At 33.7% G+C, this 22,406-nt stretch overlaps 1 protein-coding gene across 2 annotated transcripts in view; it reads right to left on the bottom strand.

Annotated features, from left to right (window-relative positions):
- The window catches only part of PIGU (phosphatidylinositol glycan anchor biosynthesis class U), a 104,946-nt gene that overhangs the window by 36,285 nt on the left and 46,255 nt on the right, over positions 1-22,406 (bottom strand). For both annotated transcript variants that reach the window (XM_003756925.4, XM_031953882.1), the window contains 4 exons: positions 19,000-19,109; positions 17,669-17,769; positions 3,942-4,039; positions 1,693-1,847 (listed from right to left, as the gene is read on the bottom strand). In XM_003756925.4, the coding sequence (XP_003756973.1) occupies positions 1,693-1,847; positions 3,942-4,039; positions 17,669-17,769; positions 19,000-19,109 (464 nt within the window). The remainder of the gene's footprint in view (positions 1-1,692; positions 1,848-3,941; positions 4,040-17,668; positions 17,770-18,999; positions 19,110-22,406) is intronic.

A 22,406-nucleotide genomic window follows, 5' to 3' on the forward strand; every position in this document is an offset into this window, starting at 1 on the left:
CATAGCATCAATTCATGTAAGTAATAAATAATTCTATAAATATGTAATGTAATGCTACAAGTACAATTAAGTCTGACAAATGTGAGAAATATAAAAGAAACCTAGAAGGATAATTATGAAATGATGTATAGTAAAGAAAAAAAAAGAACAAAGTATACACAATTATCACCATATAAAATTTAAATGGAAACTAACAAAGTGATAAAAGTTGAAAGGGAATGACAGATTATATTTTATGCATTGATTTCATTTACTTGAAAGTAAATAATTTCAAAGAAAACTTGCTCATGTGGAATGATGGTTGTTTAATATTAAGTTTATAGTTGTTATTTTTTTTTAAATCATAGAAAACGTGGAGAAGAATTCCAAGTCAAAATAATATTGATCCAATTTCCCAAAAGGAAAGATAATGTTATCTTCAAATTTTAAACTGGTGAGCCTCATTCTGACTCCTGCAAAAGTTTTAGACTACATTTAGTAAGCAGATGGCTTGTGAGCATTTGGAAGGGTCAAAAGTATTTACATAGAATTGCTACAGCTTCAAGTAGAGAATGCCATGCTAAAACTCAACTCATTTTCTTTTTTTAACAAGGTAACAATATTGGAGATTTAGAGGGCAATACTGTATACAGAGTAAACATGGATTTCCTAAAAATATTAGACAAAAATGTCTTGTGATACTCTTGAGGACAAGATGGAGAAATATGGTTTTTATGACAGGAGAGTTTGGTGAATTTGGAACTGGATGAATGAAGAAATTCAAAAGGTAATCTTAAATGTCTCAATTTGGTCAAATAGAAGGGACATCCTCATTTTTATCAATGACCCAAAAAGACCTCAACAATCTAGAACTAGGAGATATTTAAATAGAGGTAAAGCAGAATTCCTGCAATCCAAAAAAAAAAAAAAAACTCAATTACAGTATGGGATAGAGTGTAGAGCACAAGCTTAATTTGAGTTAAAAGTGTAATAACAATTTCTTCTCTTCCTCCCTCCCTCCCCCTCCCCCCCCCCCAAGTTAACATGATTCTAACAGGAAGAGGTCCTAGAATGAGGGAGAAGATCATAAGCCAGATGTACTTGACACTTGTCAGATGACAGCTAGAATGCTGAGTTTAGTTCTAGATACCACTATTAAGAAGGAAATTAGAAAACTCGAGTGCCTTCAGAGGAAGGTAATCAGAATGGTAAAGGGATGAAAGACCACTGTCATATGAGGATCATTGAACCAAATAGGAATCAGAATACCTATAGAATACCTATATCTTGGCTCTGTAACTGTGCAAGCAAAACTGCAGACAAGTCACTTGATCTCTATGTGAACCTCAGTTTCCACATATGTATTACAGGAATAATAATACTTATATTATTGTCTCACAAAGATCAAATGAGCAAACAAGGATCAGGTAAGCAAAATAAATAACAATTTTATAAAGGGTTTTAGAACCATAAGTTGCTATATAAATGCTGTTATTAGTTATTATTTCAGTATAACATTAATACCTAATACTTATTTAAGTCAATTAGAGGTCCAGAGGTCTCTAGGAATGTCTTAAGAGACTATCTGTCCTCCATCATTGCTCTATAAAAGATATATTAGACATCTTCATGGGGGCTGTCTCCTGTGATTCCTGTTAGACCACTTGAGCCAATTAGCATTCAATTCATCTCAATGACTCCAGAATAACTTACATGAAGCCATAAACAGAAGGAATGAAATCCCAGGAGCTGAGGAGGAAGAATGAAAGGCAGATGATAACCACCAGACTTCCCACATACATCACAGTATATTGTCCTGTGAAGAACCAAAAGGCTTTGCTTTGCAGTTTCACAGGAAGGTACTGTCGCTAGGAGAGAGCACAAAGAATACAATTAGGAGAGACAAAGCCAGAATACACATCTCAGTTCTATCATCAAGTTGTATCCTGACCTCACAAGCAAATAAGTTTGAAAAAAACAACCCATAAACGAAAAGACAAGATACCTTCTCATTTCACAACTCTGAATCACCACAGTGTGGACAAAGAGGGAACGGACATTGAATTGGGAGTCTTTTTAGCCCACATTTTGCCAATGATTAGCTATGTGACTTTTGGACAGTTATTAAAGTTGTTTCCTTTCTCTGAGTATAACTTTCCTCATGAATATAATGAATTTAGCTGTAAGGGATCAACCCCTCAAATTGTGAGGACACGGATGCTAGTTTTCCACATGAAGTAAACTGGGTTTCCATTAGAAAATGTGAATGTTAGAAATATTTTTCCTATAAAATGTTAAATATATAAGCATGTTTATATTTTTAAAAATGCCTGTGTAACATCCTTCCTTTCTATTAATAAGTAAACCACAAAAGAATCCCAATCTTAAATTATGTTCACTATACTAAACTATCTTCCCCAAAGTTAGGATAGTCTCTCTGTTTCCTTATTTTGAGAAGAAAAAGGTACAGATCTGGGTAGAGGTCTAATAAAGCTAAGCTTAGGTTTCAATTTCAAAGGTTTCAAGGCACAGTTAATTTTCTCAAGTCAATGACATAGAATGCTTATAAAAGGACAATTGAAGGAAGAAGGAAAAGATAGAAAAGAGAAAAAAATCAATTTTATTAATTAAAAAAAATAAAAACAATATTTTTTAAAGGAATATTTTCCTCCCCAATTACAGACTAGAAAAGTAATGTGATTCAAAAAGCTTAAAATTCCAAATGATCTTTATGACTAATGGTAGAGGCTACCAACACAATAACAGCAAAAATCTAACATATATCCAGTATTTTACAAGTAATCTTCTCTCCTTCATGTACTGTTTGTCCCTTTGATGTGTGACTGGATTGTTTTCTTTTCCTAACTTTGGGCCTAAATATCTGAAATTTGTTAGACTTAAGAAGGCTCTTCATGATGTCCTAATTAATATACCTCCTCCTCATTTTACATAAGGCAAGAAAGTGGAAGTGGTTTTACCCAAGGTCACAAAACAAATCATCAGCAGAGATAGGAGAACAAAGGTATTTTGAATTCCCACCCAAAATTTTGTTCTCTAAATTAAACTCTTTTCTCCAAAGTTGGAATAGTCTTTCTGTTTCCTTATTTTGAGAAGAAAAAGGTACTTATCTGGGTACAAGACACTAAGCTTAGGTTTTAATCTCACACAGGCAGAATCTCCTACTAAGATGCTTCCAATGATTAGGATGAGTTTCCAGGAGTCAAAGGACAGACTAAATAGTGCCGAGGGCTGTGAATGGATTTAAACTCTCCTGAGTGAATTTTAGAAAGTTGATCTTTATTTAACCACCATCATTATAAATATATGTATGAATACATATATATATATAAAACATACATATATGTGCATATGTTAACACTCACTATTAATAGAAATTATTTACACAAAGTTGAGTGCTCACTCCTTAATTCCTCAACATTCTAAATAATCAGATGTTATCCAACAATAATTATTATAATAGCTCAAATTTCCATATACACTTGTTTAGAAAGCACTTTCTTCACATATTCCTATAAGTCATGTAGAACAAATTTTATGAAAGAAGAAAAAAAAAGGTTCAAGTAGAGGGAGTGATTTGCCCAGGATAACCCAACCAGTAGGTGACAGAGCAGGGACTTAAATTCAGGTCTTCTGGCTCCATATTGATAATCTGGCACTGCATCCTTACTGCTTGATATTATGTATACATAGCTGTTTGCATATAATCTTCCCCATCAGATCCCGGAGCTACTTGATAGTTCTTAGTATAGTGCCTAGCACATAAGACTCTCTTAATAAATGCATGCTGATTTAACTTGACTCAGACTGGCTTTATATGACATATAGTATATGATCATAATCCTAGAAAAATCATGAGGAGCACCAAACTTAGAAGGACTTAAGCATAGACATTATTACACTTAAATTGAGCAATTATAACTTTTATCCAGTCAAGAATTTACCTGGAGAAGATACAGCAGCCCTGGTACAAACAAGGTGATTGGATATAGTGACTGGTACGTTGCTAAGGCCAGAAAAATGGCACTAAGAAAGGCACTACCTGTGAGAAAAAAAAATAAATGGGGTGAATGATCTACCCTCACAAATTATGATTAGACTCAGTAATTATTTCTTAGCATGGAACTTCTCGTTATTTTTCAAATAATCAGCTACCAAATAAATCTCTTTTTGTCAACAAGTAATTTTTCAAATATAAAGAGAATTAAGGTGTTTGGTTTCAGATACAAGAGAAAAAAAGATAAACCTATGTTTGTCCCCTTTAATAGTTCGAGATCACACAGGTTATACTGCTTATGAAACTTGTTAATGGAAAATAAAATGTTGATAGCCCCATAAATTTCAACTCACTGATGTATGTTAAAAAGAGATTTGTGAACTATTAACTTCTTATTGTTACATATTTAACAAAAAATAGCAATCAAAATCGAATAACAGATGCAGAAAACCTCTAGCACTTAGGAAGGCAGTGAAAAATGAATTAATGAGATGTAAGCTAAGAAAATGACTCTATTTTTTGTCCCCTTCTAGATTAGTTTGAAATTCTTTTTTTTCTTTCCCTCCCTCTCATGTAATTCAATCAATCAACAAGCACTTTTTAAGCACCTACTGTAAAGTGTCAGTCACTATGCTAAACACAGAGAATATAAAGATAAAAATGGGAAGTCTGTGCTGTCAAGGTCCTTATAGTGAGACAGGTGAGATAACACATACATAAATCTGTCATATTCATAATCTGACATTTGACTGGTAAGGCAGATATACATATACTAATATAGAGACATGTTTATTTATACAAAATAAACAGAAGGTTAATTTAGGGGAGAGGGGAGAGCCCTGACAGTTGGTAGTGATCAGAAAAAGCTCCTTATATAAACTAATCCCTGAGCAGAGTTTTGGAGGAAATAAAAGAACCTAAGAAGATGATGCTGAGCAAGACAAGCAGAACCAGGAATATATTGTATACAATAACAGCAAGAATGGGCGATATCAATTATGAAAAACTTGGTTCTTCTCAGTAGTACAGTGATCCAAAGCAATCCCAAGAAGATGCCTTCTGTATCCAGAAAAAGACCTATGGAGACTGAATGTAAATCAACCCATGTTATGTTCACTTTTTTTTTCTGTTCTTTTTTCTTTCCCATGGTTTTTCCCTTTCGCTCTGATTTTTCTCTCCTAATATGATTCATAAAATAATGTGTATTAAAAATAAATTTAATAGAAAAAAAAATAAGATGAGATAGGTGTGCACTCCTAGCACAGGAAACGCCAATGCAAAGGCAAAGAGACAGGAGAGGGAATGTCATGGAAGCAGATCATCAAGACCAGTTTAACTAGTCTGTAGAGTACAGGAAGTAGCATAATATATAATAGCAAGTTGGAGTCAGGATGGGAAGAACTTCAAAAGCTAACCAAAGAAATTTATGTTGGATCCTAGAGGCACAGGGAGCCACTAGAGTTTACTGAGCAACAAAGTGACATGATCACAACCATGTTCTAGGAAAATAATTTTGTCAGCTATATAGAAGAATAGAGCAGGGAAGGAAGAAGTTAAGAGGTAAATTAGATTAATACAGTAGCCAAGGAATGAAGTGATAAAGATCTACACTAGTGTGGTACCTAAATAAGCAGAGAGATGGGGAAGATGTGATCTATGTTATGCAAGTAGTAATGATTAACAAATAATTAGATATAAGGAATGAATAATAAGGAATCAAGGATAATGCCAAGGATATGAACCTGGGTGACTGGAAGGAGGTGCACTCAAAGAAATGTGAAAATTCAAAAGAAGAATTTGGAGGGAAAGAACAAGAATTTAGTTTGACAGATCAGCAGTCTATAACAGTTTTTCTATCAAATTTTATTGAATAGTGTTTCCATTCACCAGTGTTTTTTAACATGGGATTTTCAAACTAACTAAACATTTTGAGTTTTAATTCTTATGTTCCTTTATGATTAATTTCCCTACTCTATTTTAGTACTGAAATAAGTCAATAGATTCTTTTTTTCAATTTGATCCAGTTTATAATTAATTAGTTTTGTCCTGTAACTGCATAAATCATTATTCCTTGTTTCTGAACTTAATTCAGAAGTGGTCTATAATGAATTAAGGTTAGAAATTCAATTCTCCTGTTAATTATTCTTTTATTCTTGTGTCAAGGAAATAAATCTATTATCCTTAAAAGATGCAAGTAGACACACCAGAACTTTTTCTCTAGTATCGTTACAAAACTAAGCTATCCTTCAATGATGTCTGTTTTGGTATCCAAAAAAGTCTAGTTTGTTATCTCTACCCCTGAAGATGTAGTTGAACTCAATGAACATTTCTTAGTCACATGAAGGAAGGAAGGGAGTTGTTGCTAGCCCTCACATTCAATTTAATCCATTCATATTTACTTTCAATTATGATGTTAGCTTTCCCATTTTCTATACTTTCCAAAACTATAAGAGAATTGTTCCCCTCATGCAGGATCTTAGCTTTGCTCTAGGATCTGAGATTCTCTTCATTAGTAAATTCACACTTTAGTAATAAACTAAATGTACTCAGAGTGTTATGCCTTAATTTACCTTAAGTTTAAGTGCAATAGGACCAAGGAATTTTCATAATTATTTAATGGTACATTTCAAGATTTGAGAGTGCTAGTCTCCCTTATCAGTTTTCATTTTTATAGTAATACTTCTGCCTCACTTTTTAATATAGGGATTTTATTACAGCTTAATCTAACTCTACTAAATAATTTAATGGAATTTTGACTGGCATCACATTAAATTGCAAGATTAGCTAGAACAGTCAGTATTGCCATTTTTCCATTTATTTGTCATTGTCACGATGAATACTAGTCTTCCAATTTAGTTATTCCTTGATTTATCTCAATCATACAAGAATATAAATAAAAATAATGTGAAGATATCTTGATAAAGAGCAAATATTTGATTTATTGTTACAATAAAGAATATTTCTCAATCAGATTCTTTTGATTTTTAGTGGAGGTATTTCAAAAATGAGGAAGTGGCTTGGTAGGGGAAGGGAAGCAAGGGAAAGAAAGAGGACAGAATGTGGCATATGGTAATGTGATCATTTTGTCAATTTTGCTTAAATGGTTTTCTTTATTACAAGTGAAAGTTAAATGGAGAGGAATATATCAAAGAATGACTAGTCTATAAAAACAAGTCATCAATGAAACATTTCTGCAGAAGAAAGACATGGCATCCTTCATGGAAAAAAAATGGGGGACTACTAGGACAAAGTACTGAATATTGTTCAGATATGGTCTCTATCAAATTTGTTTGCTTTTCTTTATCAAAAGGGAGGGTTCAATCTGAAGGAAGTATAAGAAATGAATGTGAAATAAAGATAAAAGGTACAAATAAAATAACCTTAGAAGCTGTAAACTGCCATTCTGGGAAGCAATTTGGAATTATGCTAAGGAAATAACTAAAATATCCCTATCTTTAATCCATAAATCCTAATAAATTTTGTACATATACATATATATATCACACCCCAAGAAGATCAAAAAGTATACATCAAAAATATACATATAAAATAATAATAGTAGTGCTTTTTGTTGTAACAAAAAATGGAAACAAAACTTATGACCATTTATTAGGGAATACCTAAATTAATTGTAGCCCATGAATATAATGGAATATACCATAAGAAAAACTGACTATGATGTATAGAGAGAAACATAGGAAGATTTGTAAAAACAGATACAAAATGAAGTAAAGCAGAACCAGGAAAGCAAGATAAAAAATGACTACATCAATATAAATAAACTATATCAATATAGACAACAAAACAATCAAAACTAAATACCATGAAATTATAATGACCAAGCTTGACTCCAAAGAAGAAATATGAGAAGGCAACCTGTTTGCAGAAGTGAGAGACTATGGGAATGTATATAATATCTAGCTCTTTCAATGTACTGGTTACTTTTGCTGAATTTTTTCCTTCCTCTTTTTAAATTTTTGTTCTTTGAAAGAAGAAAGGGAGGATATGCTGGAAAAAGTTGATGATGATCAAAAATGAAAAGGCATTAAAATATTTTTTAAGCATACATGATAACTATAACAAAGAAAATGGAAAGGAAAACAAGAAAATGAAACTGAATGCTGCGTAACTATAATGATCAAGCTGAATCTGGAAAAAGAGATGAGAAAAAATATCCCTCTCCTTCCCCAAAAGGTGAGAACCTATGAATGTGGAAGGTTGCAGATAATATCAGATATGGCTTATGTTTCAGCTGATTTGTCTTTTTTTTCCTTCTGATTTTTATTAAATCATTTTTTTCTTTGTTACAAGGCTTCAAAGGCTTGCTGCTTGATGATGTTTATTTGGGAATGAATGAGATATAAAAACAAAAGAAACCAATAATATTTAGAGAGGATGGAAGGCTGAGAGAAAACTTTTGCAAAAACTTGAAATAACTTAAAATTGTATACTAATGCTTTTGGAACCATGCATTAATAATAATGCAAGACATTTTATGGTGTTTTAAAGTTTGCAAAGTACTTTTCTAAAAACACCATTGAGAAATGTATAGCATAAATTATTATTATCGTCACTTTTTTCTAGAGATGAGGAAGCTCAGATTTTAAAAAACTAAATAATTATACAGCTAGCTATTTACAGCTATATACAGCTACAGGTATCTAAGGTAGGCTTTGAAACATTATCTTCTGACTGAAGGGTCAATACTCTACTATAGATATATGTCTTTAAATATTATTATGATCCTATGATATAATTTTAAAATTAAAAAAAATTTTAATCAATTACATGTAAACAAAAATTTTTAACATTTGTCTTTTAAAATTCTCAGTTCCAAATTCTCTCCCTTCCTTGAGAAGGTAAGCAATTTGAGTCTACATGAGCAGTCATGGAAAACATTTCTACATTAGCCATATAAAAGAAAACAACAAAAAAAACTAAGAATAAAGAAAGTTTTTAAAGTATTTCTAATATCATAGCAACTGTTTAAAATTTCTTAAGACTAATGTTGAATTACAGCCTTTTTTGGAAACTGCAAGACTCCATCATTATTTATGACCATTTGCAGCAGCCAAGCCTCAACATATTCATATATTTTAAAAATTAATATGAATTGATTTTAATTATTTCATAAAGTTAATTTGTTATTTTTGAAACAATCACCAATTTTCAGAAGCTAGCTTCACTTAGTTGATAATTCATAAAAACTTTTATTCCTATAAATCACCACCAAGAATCAATAAAACTGATAAATACCCTTTAAAATAACAAATTAGATCAAATATTTGGTCATTAGACATATAAGACACTTGTTCAATGATAACTTAATTGATGTTTTGTCAATGTATAGGATTATTTATGTAACTAACTAGTACTTGTGCTCTTGAGCCCAAAATATCCAGTTTGTTATCAATCATGCAAACCCAAACTGCTGACAAATAGGATCTATCTTTAAGATTTAATGAATAATTTCCTCAATTAATAACCAAAAAAGCCATTATTTCATTGTTAAAGAGATAGACAGATATACACACACTTCAGTAGTCTTTCCATTAATTTTGTTTGTTTTCTCAGGGTTTTTTCCCCCAGACACAAATAGGACCTTATGGGATAATAGAACAAAGAAATTTACAAAGTGAAAGTATTTGAAACCTTAGGAGGAAGAAAAGATTTGTTAATTACAGAAGACAAAAGAACTTTTGAATAATTCAATCTTTGAGGCAACAGAGTTACAGGATATGTAAACCAAAAATTGAACCAATTTTGATGAGGGAACCATTAGAAAGTAGAGGGTAGAGGAAATAGATGGCAAATGAAATGGCAAAAGATTAAAGACAACTTATTGTGGATTGAAACAGTCTTCCCTATGTTAACTAGTCTCTGTTACAATGTCATGAATCCATGATAATCAATAAATATAACATTAATGTGTTCTCTTCTAGCCAAGTCAATGATCACCATCAGAGGCCACCACATTCACGTGTATGAGCATGAGCCAGGGACCATCTCATATCAGCAACAGAATAAGCAGGAGATAAGCTCCCGACAATAGTCTGGAAAGGATACCCTGATTATCAGTCAATCAACAAACATTTATTAAGTGCTTACTATGCCACATACTGTGCTAGGAACTGGGGATAGATATAAAGACAAAAAGATGAAACAATCTCTGCTCTCAAAGAACTCATAGTCACCATCAGGCCTATGGACTCCTTGGGATGTTTTTAAAAGCAAAAAAAATACATATTATAAAGGAAATCAATTATAATATTGAAACAGTTATCAAAATTAAAATAAAAAATTCATGGATCCCAAATTAAGAACCCCTGTCCAACAGGAAATCACTGGAATTTATTGAGTAGGGGAATGTTATGGTCAGAACTGTGCAAAAGATGCCACAAAACCTGTCTAGAGTTTTGAAGAAAATATTAAAACAATCAAATAAAGTTAGGGAAAACTAGCAGGAAAGAGTCAACTTCTCAGTGGAATGATTTCCTATGGAAAAAGAAAACAAGCTCTGGGGGGGGAGGGGGCGCGCACATGCAAGTGCCCATTTGCTTAGGACAGGTGGCTTAAAATCAGGGCCTTCAAATTCCAATTTTAATATTTAAAAAAAAAAAAGAATTTAGTCTGTTTTTGCCTTGGGATAAACAGAGGAAATAAAAAAATATATATTTTTTTTACTCTACTCAAAGGCACATTTATAAGGATTTGTCTCAGGAAAAATGTCTTTTCTTGACCTTATGACAGACTAAATGGTCAAATATTATAGAATGAAGTAGCAGAGTAGAGCCTGTGCCATTTATATCTTAAGTACTTCTCCTGGGTTATGTAATTCTCCCTTCCTGTATATAATGCATGTAGAGACAGTTAAAGAAAGGCAGCAGACTCAAAACATCCAAAAATTTGAAACCATATCAGAAAGTATTACCTTCTGAAACGAAAATTGAGAATAATCAACTGAACAGATAGGATTAGAGAACAGCAGACATCTTCCAAGGAAGAAACTCACTCAAAATGATTTGTGTTGACGAGAAGACTAGGGTGGTGCCTAATCAGTGAGGGAGGCCACAGGAGTTCCATGTACTTGATGATTTGCTAATGGTCCATGAAAGTTGAGCTCTGATTCAGAGAAACATGGGAAGATGTGAACTGATGCAAAGCAAAAAAATAAAATAAAAATCAGGAGAACAATATATATAACGACAAAAGGCAGATGAACTAAGATTAAGTACAATGATCAATTTTGTTCCTGGAAAAGAAATGACAAATAGATTTCTTTTTATTTGACATGGAGGTGAAGGAATACGGGAGTAAAATGTTGCATATCTTGTGAGACAGTCATTCTGTCAGTTGCTTTTTAAAAAAATATTTTGTTACAAAGAAAGGCTATGGAATGGGGATATACCAGGAAATGACTAAGATGAAAAATTATAAACTAAAATATTTTTTAAGTGTCTAAAAATGAGATCTACTGAGTGAGAAACAGGTTGTACAGGTAGACTATCAGGAAAAATACTACTAGAATTTGTTGCTGATGGTACAAAATTCTCTAGTCTTTGTGAGAATAGGAACAATCTAGCCGTGGAAAGAGGTTCAGAAGCAGGTGTGGTCAGTTTCAGGACAGGTGTTATGTGGGCATACACAGTGTATGTGGGAGTTAGATATATGTATGTATCAATAAAAAGTGAGAGAGAGAGAAAGAGAGAGAGAGAGAGGAAAATCCAGAGTATCAGAAAAGGTGAAGATGTGTAGAAAGAAATCAGGAGCCTTTTCCACTTTTTCTTAATTTTCAAGTACTTTCTTCCCTCTGAGATTATCTCCAATTTAGTCCTTTATATAGGTAGCTTGTATACAGTTATTTGCATGTTGTCTCCTTTGCTAGACAAGCGCAGCACTTAGCATTATCGCTTGGGCCAACAATAAGTGCTTATTAAATAAGTAGGTGACTGATTAAATCAGAAGGAGCAGGAAAAGAGGAAGACTTATGTGTATTCAGAAAGATAATAAAATGTATACCCATAAACTTATGCAAAATAAAGTGAGTAGAACCAGGAGAACAATTTGTACAAAAATAATAACATTTTGAGACAATTATGAAAGTCTTAAGAACTCTGAAAACAAGATGACCAACCACAATAACAAAAGACTCAAGATGAAACATGCTACTCATCTACTGACAGAAGTAATGGACTCAGGACAGACACTTTTTTGGGGGGGGGAATGAGGGAAGATATGGCCAATGTGAGAGTTCTTTTTTCTTGACTGTAAATGCCTTAACAGATTTTGTTTTTCTTATTCTCCTCAATGTGGGTGGAGATGAGAGAGAATGTAGATCTTCATGAAAATAACACTCAATTTTTAAAAAGAAACTATTAAATTGGGCAATTATTTGGGGAGAGGGGAATAAAAGTAATGTTTAGATACTTTTATGCAACCAAATGGTCAAATCTAGTGTCCAGAACAAGAGAAGTGATAATTTTATATGTGCCCTTCATTACCTGACAACAACTGGATTTCAATTCTGATGACCTTAAAAGAAATATCTGATGACCTAGAATTTATATTAGCCAGGATAATAATGAGACCAAAACCATACCAATAAGAGGACTATAAGAAAGAAATGTTCAGTCTAAAAAAGCTTAGATTTAGGGAAGATATAACTACCATCTTTTAATCAGATGAAGGGCTGTCACATGAAAGAAATTAAACTTGCTCATTTGGCTTCAGCTGGCAGATAATATTATGGGTAGATCTCAGATTGGCTAGGATGACAGTAAAAGATAATGATGAATGCTGGAGGGGATGTGGGAAAACTGGGACACTGAAACATTGTTGGTGGAATTGTGAATGCATCCAACCATTCTGGACAGCAATTTGGAACTATGTTCAAAAAGTTATCAAAAAGTTTGGGCTTATATCCCAAAGAGATCTTTTTTTTTTTTTTTTTGACTTTCTATCATTTTATTGATATTTTTTAGAGAGACTGTGCCTCACTTAAAGCAATCCTAAAAACTCAAAATGTCTATTTTGAGTGTCTATTTCCCCCACATAGATAAGTGAAAAAATGGATCACTCCAATATCTTTGCCAATAAAATGATAGGGATAGGATAGTCTATGAGGTCTGTGAAAAGTCAAACAATAACAGAGAAACCGGCTAATCTAGGCCAAAGAGATCTTAAAGGAGAGAAAGGGACCTGTGTGCCAAAATGTTTGTGGCAGCCCTTTTTGTAGTGGCTAGAAACTGGAAAATGAATGGATGACCATCAAGTGGAGAATGGCTGAATAAATTGTGGTATATAAATGTTATGGAATATAATTATTGTTCTGTAAGAAATGACCAGCAGGATGATTTAAAAGAGGCCTGGACAGACTTACATGAACTGATGGTGAGTGAAATGAGCAGAACCAGGAAATCATATATTTCAACAACAATACTAAATGATGGACATGGCTCTCTTCAACAATGAAATGAGCCAAATTGGTTCCAATTGTTCAGTAATGAAGAGAACCAGCTACACCCAGTGAAAGAACTATGGGAAATGAGTGTGGATCACAACATAGCATTTCTACTCCTTCTGTTTGTCCGCTTGTATTTTTGTTTTCCTTCTTAGGTAATTTTTACCTTATTTCTAAATCTGATTTTTCTTGTGCAGCAAGATAACTGTATAAATATGTATACATATATTGCACTGAACATATACTTTAACATATTTAACATGTATTGGTCTACCTGCCATCCAGGAGAGAGGGTGGGGGAAAGGAGGGGAAAAGTTGGAACAGAAGGTTTTGCAAGGGTCAATGCTGAAAAATTACCCATGCTTATGTCTTTTAAATAAAAAGCTATAATTAAAAAAAATATATGATGGGCAGAATTAACAGGAGGTATATTTCAGCTCAACATAAAACTTCCAACAAAAGAATAGGTTGAATTGCCTGTTTTGTAGGCAGTCAAGAAAAGGTCGAGAGACCAGTTTCTAGAAAGTCTTTACAGGGGATTCACCTTTCATGGAGTGAACTATATGATCTATTCCATGTTCACAAAGGAAGAAAAGGATAACAACATGGAAAAAAATGCAAATTTTTAATAGTAATAGAAGAAATGAAAACCAAAACATTTGTAAGATATTATTACACCAGAAAATAAATAAATAAAAACAGTACAGCTCATACTGGCAGGGCTGTGAGGAGAGGAAGGGAGGAAAGAGGGGGGAAGGAAAGAGAGAGAAGGAGGGAGCAAAAGAAGGGAAGAGACAGACAGACAAAGAGATACACCGAGAGAGATAGAATTGGAGTAGAGTTAACCACAGGTCTTTTCCAGAGAATAATATGGAAACATAGAACAAAAATAACAAAACTGCATGTAGATTTGTTTAGATCCAGTAATTCCACTTGCAGAAGTATATCCAGGAAAGTAACTGAGATAAAATCCCCTTTCCCACTTGCTAAAAACCCTAAAGTCCCAACCAAAAGCTATCCCTTCACTGTATCTTCTGGAATACCTGCTCCATGAGCAACAAGCTTACTTTAATCTTAAATATTTTCTTTTCCCATTCCTTCCATTGTCTAGCTCTCACTGAGATCTGGCTCTCTCCTAATGACTTATTTTCCTTAGCCTCCCTTTCTGGTTGCACTTCTACTTAAACCCCCTGAATCATTAGTCATGGTGGGGGAATCATCATAATCCTTGCTCTACTACTTTCAGACTCTTCTATCACACCCATTCAGTAACTTCCCCTTTTTTGAAGTTCTTTCAAGCAATATTAGCTGATCAATCAAAATGCTGATAGATGTTATCTCCAGACTTTTTGGCCATTCTTCCTTCTCAATGATTTCAGTACCTGGTTCATGTTTTTCTCTCTTCCCCACCTATTGTCCTCATAATAGGAAACTTTAACATATTGATTCCTCATCAAAAACCCTGATTTCCTAGTTCCCCAACTTATTCATTCCATAATCTACTATTTCATCCTCAACCAAAGATGACCATACCTATGATACATGTATTACCATAATGTACTACCTCCATGTTCATAAACTATGAAGTTCCCTTATCTGATTACTATCTATTGGCTTTCCATATGCCTTCCAATACCAAGCTTTGCTCTTCACCTCTACCATGACCTCTAATTCCTTAATCTTTCAATTCTCTCCCAAGCCATTACTCCTGCACTAGATACACTCACCTCTTTTACCCAACTTAATCCCTTGGTCAATAAATTCAACTCTACAGTGTCTCTACTCTTGAGTCCCTTGCCCCTTTATTACATTGTTGACTGAGCCCTGCCAAGCTTCAGTCTTGGATCACTATGACCATCCCTTGGCTTCCCTCCTATATACGTGCTACCAAACAAAGGTAAAGGAAATAATGCAACTGTCCTGACTGATACCACTACAAATACATAAATGTCAATTGGACTTTCACTGCTGTTAAGCATTTCTTTCACACTTCTCTAATTGGCTCATTATCACATTGACCACAGTAGGTCTTTCAAACCTTTTTAATCCCTCCTCAAACTTCCCATAATCTAAGTTCATACATATCATCTCATGTCCCATATTTTACTGAAAAAAGCTGAAGCATCCATGTCAAGCTCCCTCTTCTCTTCTCATCTCATATCATGAAGATACCTCCAACCCTGTATCACATAAAGAGGCATCCCTTCTCTTTGTCAAAGCTAATCACCTATATGTACAAGTGATTCCACCATACCCCATCTTCTTTAATTATTGCCTACTCTATCATCCCCACTTTCTTAATTATTTTCAATCTCTCTGTCAACTAGTTGTTTCTCTACTGTCTACAAACATGTTCATGTCTCCCATAATCTCAAATAGCCCTCACTTGATCCATTCCCACTAACTTCCCATATCTTTTTCACTTTTTGTAGCTAAATTCCTTCAGAAGGGTGGCTGTAATAGATGCCTCTACTTCCTCTCTACTTTTTTTTAACCTTCCTACATTTTGGCTTCCTACCTCATAATGTAACTGAAATTTCCCTCTTCAAAGTTGCCAATGATCATTTAGTTGTCAAATTGAATGGCTTTTTCTCATTTTTTATCCTTATGTTCTCTGCAGTCTTTGACACTGTTCAACACTCTCCTCTTTCTCCCTAGGTTTTTGGGATATGTTTTTTATGGTTCTCCCTCTACCTATTTCTCTGCAAGATCTTTATTCATTTCATTCCCACTAACAGTGAGTATCCCATAAGGCTCTATCCTAGGCAGTCTTCTGTTCTTCTTTTATAGTATTTCACTTGATGATGTCATCTGTTCCCACATATTCAACTATTATCTCTCTACTGATATTTCTCTAATCTACTTATCCACCTGTAAACTTTCTGCAGACCTGTAGAACTGCATCTCCAACTGCCTTTTAGACATTCCAGATGGGATATCCTGTAGATATCTTAAAATCAACATGCCTCAAACTGAACTCATTATCTTTTCCCACACATATCACATCTCTCCTAAAAAATGCACCATAGTAGCAGAAGGGTTAAGAAAACTATACATACTGGCATACTACAGTGAGATAAAGGCTATAGTTATACATATAATGCTATTATACAATGAACATAAGATGCTAAGGACAGACTGAATATAAGGGAGTAAAATTCTACAAACACTAATGAAGGTTGTCCAAAAATTAAGATATGAACAATTTAAGAATACTGAATTCTTTGTATTTACTTATCTTTATATATTTTAATATTATATGTAGTTACTTAACAAAATTCTAGGAGCTACATAAAACTAAATTAGATAGCTGATTACTATGCAAAAGATAGGATGAATGAGAAAGCAACAGCAAGTATTAAACGTTTAATAGCAAAGATCCAGTTTGTACTGTAAGCAACCTGGTCCAAGAGCAAAAACCCTCATGGTTTTTCCATACTTAGCTGCTTTGTCAGTGTAGTCATTCTACTTAGAACAAGTCCTTCAAGGAAAAGATTCCCATTGACTTTAAAGGGTCAAGTAAATACTGTACATAGCAGAATGCCTTGGGTTTTTCCCATGAGCCCACTGAAAATGGAAATCACAAGATGATTCTTAAATATGTAAATCCAGCTTTGGGAACAGCCATTTTTGAGATAACATTTCCAAACGCCAGTACTTATTCACTTCAGGTTAGAATGTAGAATAAACGGATTATTACAAAGAATGTCAAATGCCTACCTGACACAATTCACGGACAAATAAAAAATTCAGTCAGCTATACATATGGCAACACATATCCCTGATAAGATAGACCTGTTTGTGTCAAACATCAATCAAAGGAAACAATTCATTTCAAAAGGTGAGCCTTTACAATAATATATAGAAGCTGGTTGTTTGCCTCAGATAATTTTAAGTATTAAAACTAACAGTAGAGAATTAGTTGGAACAAAGAAAAGGAAAGATATTTGTCCATCAACTTTGCCATCATCAATGTAAGAGACTAAACAAAATAAGTTATTTACCTGGAACTCTCCAAAAATTATCTGTGTGCATTTGGGGCTAGTTGTTTTTACCTAACTTCGTTGTTAAAGTCTTCATATTATGCAGTATATTTATAAAAATGAATCAATTTTCATGTTCACAACGTTAGGAAACTTCATGTATAATTATAACAACCATAATAATAATTAGCATTTAAACAGCATTTAAAATTTATACACTTAGTACCTTACCTTTAACTGTAGTCAAAATGAAGAAAGCAATGATGGTGTTGTTTATGGCACAAGTGGACTTAGCAACACAAGATAATACTGTGTATGGATTTAAAAGATAGCTAGGAAAGAACACATAAACACACTCAGCATGATAATTATTGCTCACTACAAGCATTATCTACAGTCTTGACTTTTTGCCACATCCTCTCAAAATGTATTCAATAAGACTGCAACTATCTCTAAAATGTTACATTCTAGGCAAAGAAAATATTACTTCACTAGATTCCTCAGATTCATTCATAGTCCAGGAAAAGCCTTTACAGAAAAATCAAGGGGAAATATGCTATGTTATCAAGTCTCCACACTGATTATTTCTTTTGAATTGTTACAAATACCTCAGATTCACCCCTCTCAGCAAACAGCAGGGCTCACTGAGATGGACAATAAGGATACATTTTGTATATGTGGTACACAAGTTCAAACTGTACAACTTTAAACAATATTTTAACTTCTACTGAAAGAAATTGATGGAGGGGGGAAAAGATACCCAGGACAGCCTTAAAATATGAGGGGAATCTGAAAGTGAAGAATTTATAAATACAATGACATATAAATGCATTTAAGAAAGCAAATTATAAAAGAAATGGGTTTAACCTGTGGCCAAACCACATACCTTTTAAGCAATTCAATCTGAAGAGATCTGGGCCTATTCCAGGAATGAACTCTCTTTACATACACAAATTTTCTATCAATTCACATTTGCAACTCTCAGGAATAAAAGTTACCCCATAAAAGAATCAAAACCACTGGCAAGAAGTATTATGTGGGATCAAGTATTTGCCTAGTGAAGAAGTTATATAATACTACTTTGGAGTAGCATCATAATTTCAAAAAGAACTACACATTTACTAAGTCAAAGGGTGAATCAGAGGCTATAATATCACTATTATCAGTTTTTCAATCTACATAACAGAAGAGAAACATCCCAGCCTGTTTTAAGTTCTAAGTATGCATATATTAAGAGGTATGAAATAAGTAGTTATATAAAAACTAGATATTATTCTAGCGGAAAATTTTCTATAGAAATAATGGTCACAGAAGAAGGGAGTTAAATCATCAAAACTAAAAGAAAAATTTACAAAACATCTATGTTTGAACATCATTCTACCAAGAAAGAGAATAAATCGCTCTGTCTCTATGCCTTGCCAGTGAAGAAATAGGACTATAGAATATATCTAATGACTAAGACATTTGCATTTCCCAATATCTAATAAACATGGTGAATTCTAATCATATTTTTTCCTTCTTGTTTGCTGGCTTAAAGCCCTGTTCTACTGGGAAATACTTACAACAATGCTACTTTGAGGGGGATATAACGCATTTCCATAGGGGTCCGTATGAGTTCAGCCACATCCGAGGCATATTGGTCCAATTCAAGAAGTAGTTTCTGCTTTTTAACCTGGAAATAGGCAAACAATAGAGAATCAGTAAATGTTAAGGACCATGCCTAAATGTAAAGGGGCAGGTGGATTCTCTGCAAGCTCCCACAGCTGTGAATCATAAGGAATTGCAAGTCAGCCTTTACTGATGCAGATATTGCTTGTGAATTGGGAATGAAATAAATTGGAGGCAAGGGAGAAGAGGAGAGAGGTCAGAGAATGCAACTGCCTCTCTGCCTCTGCCTCATTATCATCCTCTCACATGAAAGGATCTATTCTGCTGGTCAGAATTAGATCCCCAGCAGCCACCAGCAGGTGCCTTCTGAGTAACAAGTAAATTAAGAAAAGATAATGACAAACCCTGAGATATTTTGTTAAGAGTAATCTTCAATTCTAATTCCTCAACACACTAAGCCAAAATCAGGCAGGCAGCAGGTGTAAGAAGTGCTGTGATGATACAGTCAGAATGATAAAATGACAAGAATTCTGTACTTGACGTAAGAATCAAGATCAAATTCTGGCTCTGCCACTTAGTGGCAAGCACTGGGCAAGTCAGAGATGTTCTATAAGCATTACTTTTACTTTATTCTTCTGTAAAATGGGGCTAAATGATATTTGGCACTGACCACCTTAGAGAGCCAATATGAAGATGAAGAAGTTTGAAATATCAAATAGGCAGTAGATAATACAGGAACTGGAAGCTCAGGAGATCAGTCAAGCTAGATATATAGATTTGTAAGCCATATGCATGGGCATTATAACTGAAACTCATGGGAAAAAATTAGAAAAAAATGTTAAATATGGAAGAAAATGTAAGACAGTAAAAAACAAACAACGATAACATCAAATAACCTGGAAAGCAGGTCAAAGAGAGATCATTTAAGAATTATTGGAGTCCCTAAAAACCATAACAAAAACAAAAAGTTGGAAATGGAATAGATTTCAATAAGTCATAAATAAAGGACAAAGTAAAGACATAACAAATCACTAATAACTTCCTTAAAAGAAGCCCAAAAAGAAGAATCAAAATGTCATGATCAAAATCTAAAGAATACTGCAAACATCCAGAAAGCAAGCAGCTCAAGCACCAAAGATACACAGATAAGATCACACAAGATCAGGCAACTGCTCATCATTAAGTCAGTCAGTCGAACTGCATTTTTAAAAGCCCTTATTATGCATGGCATGCTAAGCACTGGCTATATATTATTTTTAAAAAGGCAAAAAACAATCCTTGCTCTTAAGTAAGTCACAGCCTAATAAGGCAAAACGACATTCAAGCCACTATGTACGAATAAGTATTAGGTAGGGACTGAGAGAAGAATCTCAAAAGAAAAGGAATAACATTAAGGAGGACCAAGACAGGCTTCTCTTAGAACATGGGACTTTTACCTGATAGCTGAAAAGAGCCAGGAGATCTAGAGGGCACAGATGAGGAGGAAAACAATCTAGTAAAAATGCACGTAGCCTGAGGAAAGGATTCTGGGAAGATAGTGGAGTAGGTCAGAAAACTTGTAACTCTCCAGATTTCTCTACAAAAAGTCAGAACATTCACTCAGTAAAAATAAAAGTAAAGGTAAAGCATTTGTTCTTTTAAGGCATCTAAGAAGACTCCAGGAAAGACCTAACCTTCAGGGGCAGAGGTTCAACTCTAGTGAAGGCCAAGCCTAAGGAATTAACAAACAACAAACCCTGGGAACAGTTGAAGCTGGGAGAAGGCTTCAGTCATAGAAAGCTTCATTTCACTGATAGTGTGGGTATCTGACCACCGAGTAGGAAAAAAATGAAGGATCATCCACTGTGGAGGGAGCAAAGCAGAGCTGTGCTAAATAGAAGCATTTCTAGCTGAGATGCCACTAAGGGAAGAAGCAGCTAGCACAGATCTGGTGAGTGCAGTAGCAGGGGGACAAGAACACTGCTGCAGATAGGAGCGGAGTCCCTGCCCTGCTTTTAGTTCAGGGAAGAGAGGGCAACTGTAGTTTTGAACACTGGAAGGATAGGGAGTAAAATCATTTGCATGATTTGAGGTCTTAGGCATGGAGAAGAAAGCCTAAGGGTTGAGTCCTGGAAAGACCTCAGAAAATAATAATAAGGACCCAAGGCTTGGGACATAATCTCCCATACCTCAGGACTAGAACTTGATCACACTAAGCTGCTAAAAATAAAGAAAAACAAAACAAAACAAAAACAAATAAATAAATGAAAATGAGTAAGCAAAGGAGAAAGAACCCAACCTCAGATGATTTACTATGGGGATAGAGAATTTCGGGGTTCATATTTAGAGGAAGATAATGGAGCTAGATAAAGCCACTCCTTTTTCAATGAGAAAAATCAAATGGTCCCAAGCACAAAAAGATTTTTTAGAAGAACTAAAAAATGACTTTAAAAATCAAATATGAGAGATGAAGGAAAAATCAGAAAAAAAATAAGAGCAGAAAACTATAAAAGTCAACCAACTTGAAATAGAAAATCAAAAACTTAAGAAAATAATTCCCTGAAAACTAGAATTGTGCAAAATCTATAATGACATTCTACAATACAAAAAAATGAATAAAACAAAATTAAAAGAATGAAAAAATAGAAAAGAATGTGAAAAATCTCATTAGAAAAACAACTGATCTAGAGAAGAGATCAAGGAGAAATAATATAAGAATAGTTGAACTGCCTGAAAATTATGATTAAAAAAAAGAGAATCTTGATGCAATATTAAAAAAAAAATTACTAAGGAAAATTGCCCTGAAGTTCTAAAACAAGAAGGCAAAGCAGAAATAGAAAAGATCCACCAATCATTACAAATCTCAGGAGGAAAACTTACAAGAATATCATAGGCAAGTTAAAAAGCAGCCAGGTTAAAGAGAAAATATTGGGAGCAATAAGAAAAATATAATGTAAATATTGTGGAACTACAATAAGATTATATACAAGACCTGCCAGTTACTATGTGAAAGGACTATAGACCTTGGAATACTGTATTTCATAAAGCAAAAAACCTGGGGACTATGACCAAGAGTAATTATACAGCAAAGTTTAATCCTGAACAAAACAAACAAAAAAGGACATTTAACAAACTAAAAGATATTTATAATGAAAAGAGACCTTAAAGGAAAATTTGACATATAACATCTAGGAGAAATCTAAAGTAAAACACTAAGGACCAATTAATTATAACAGACTCAATAATGTAAAATAATTTACCTCATATATAAAAATATTATTAGTTCTTTTATGACTGTCATTTTTATTTGGGTAGTTTGAAATAAAGGTTTGGGCTGAACTGAGTACGATTGGATGATTCTTTTAAAATAACTGTATAAGGA

Source organism: Sarcophilus harrisii, chromosome 2, assembly GCF_902635505.1.
Source record: "Sarcophilus harrisii chromosome 2, mSarHar1.11, whole genome shotgun sequence".
Taxonomy (NCBI): Eukaryota; Metazoa; Chordata; class Mammalia; order Dasyuromorphia; family Dasyuridae; genus Sarcophilus; species Sarcophilus harrisii.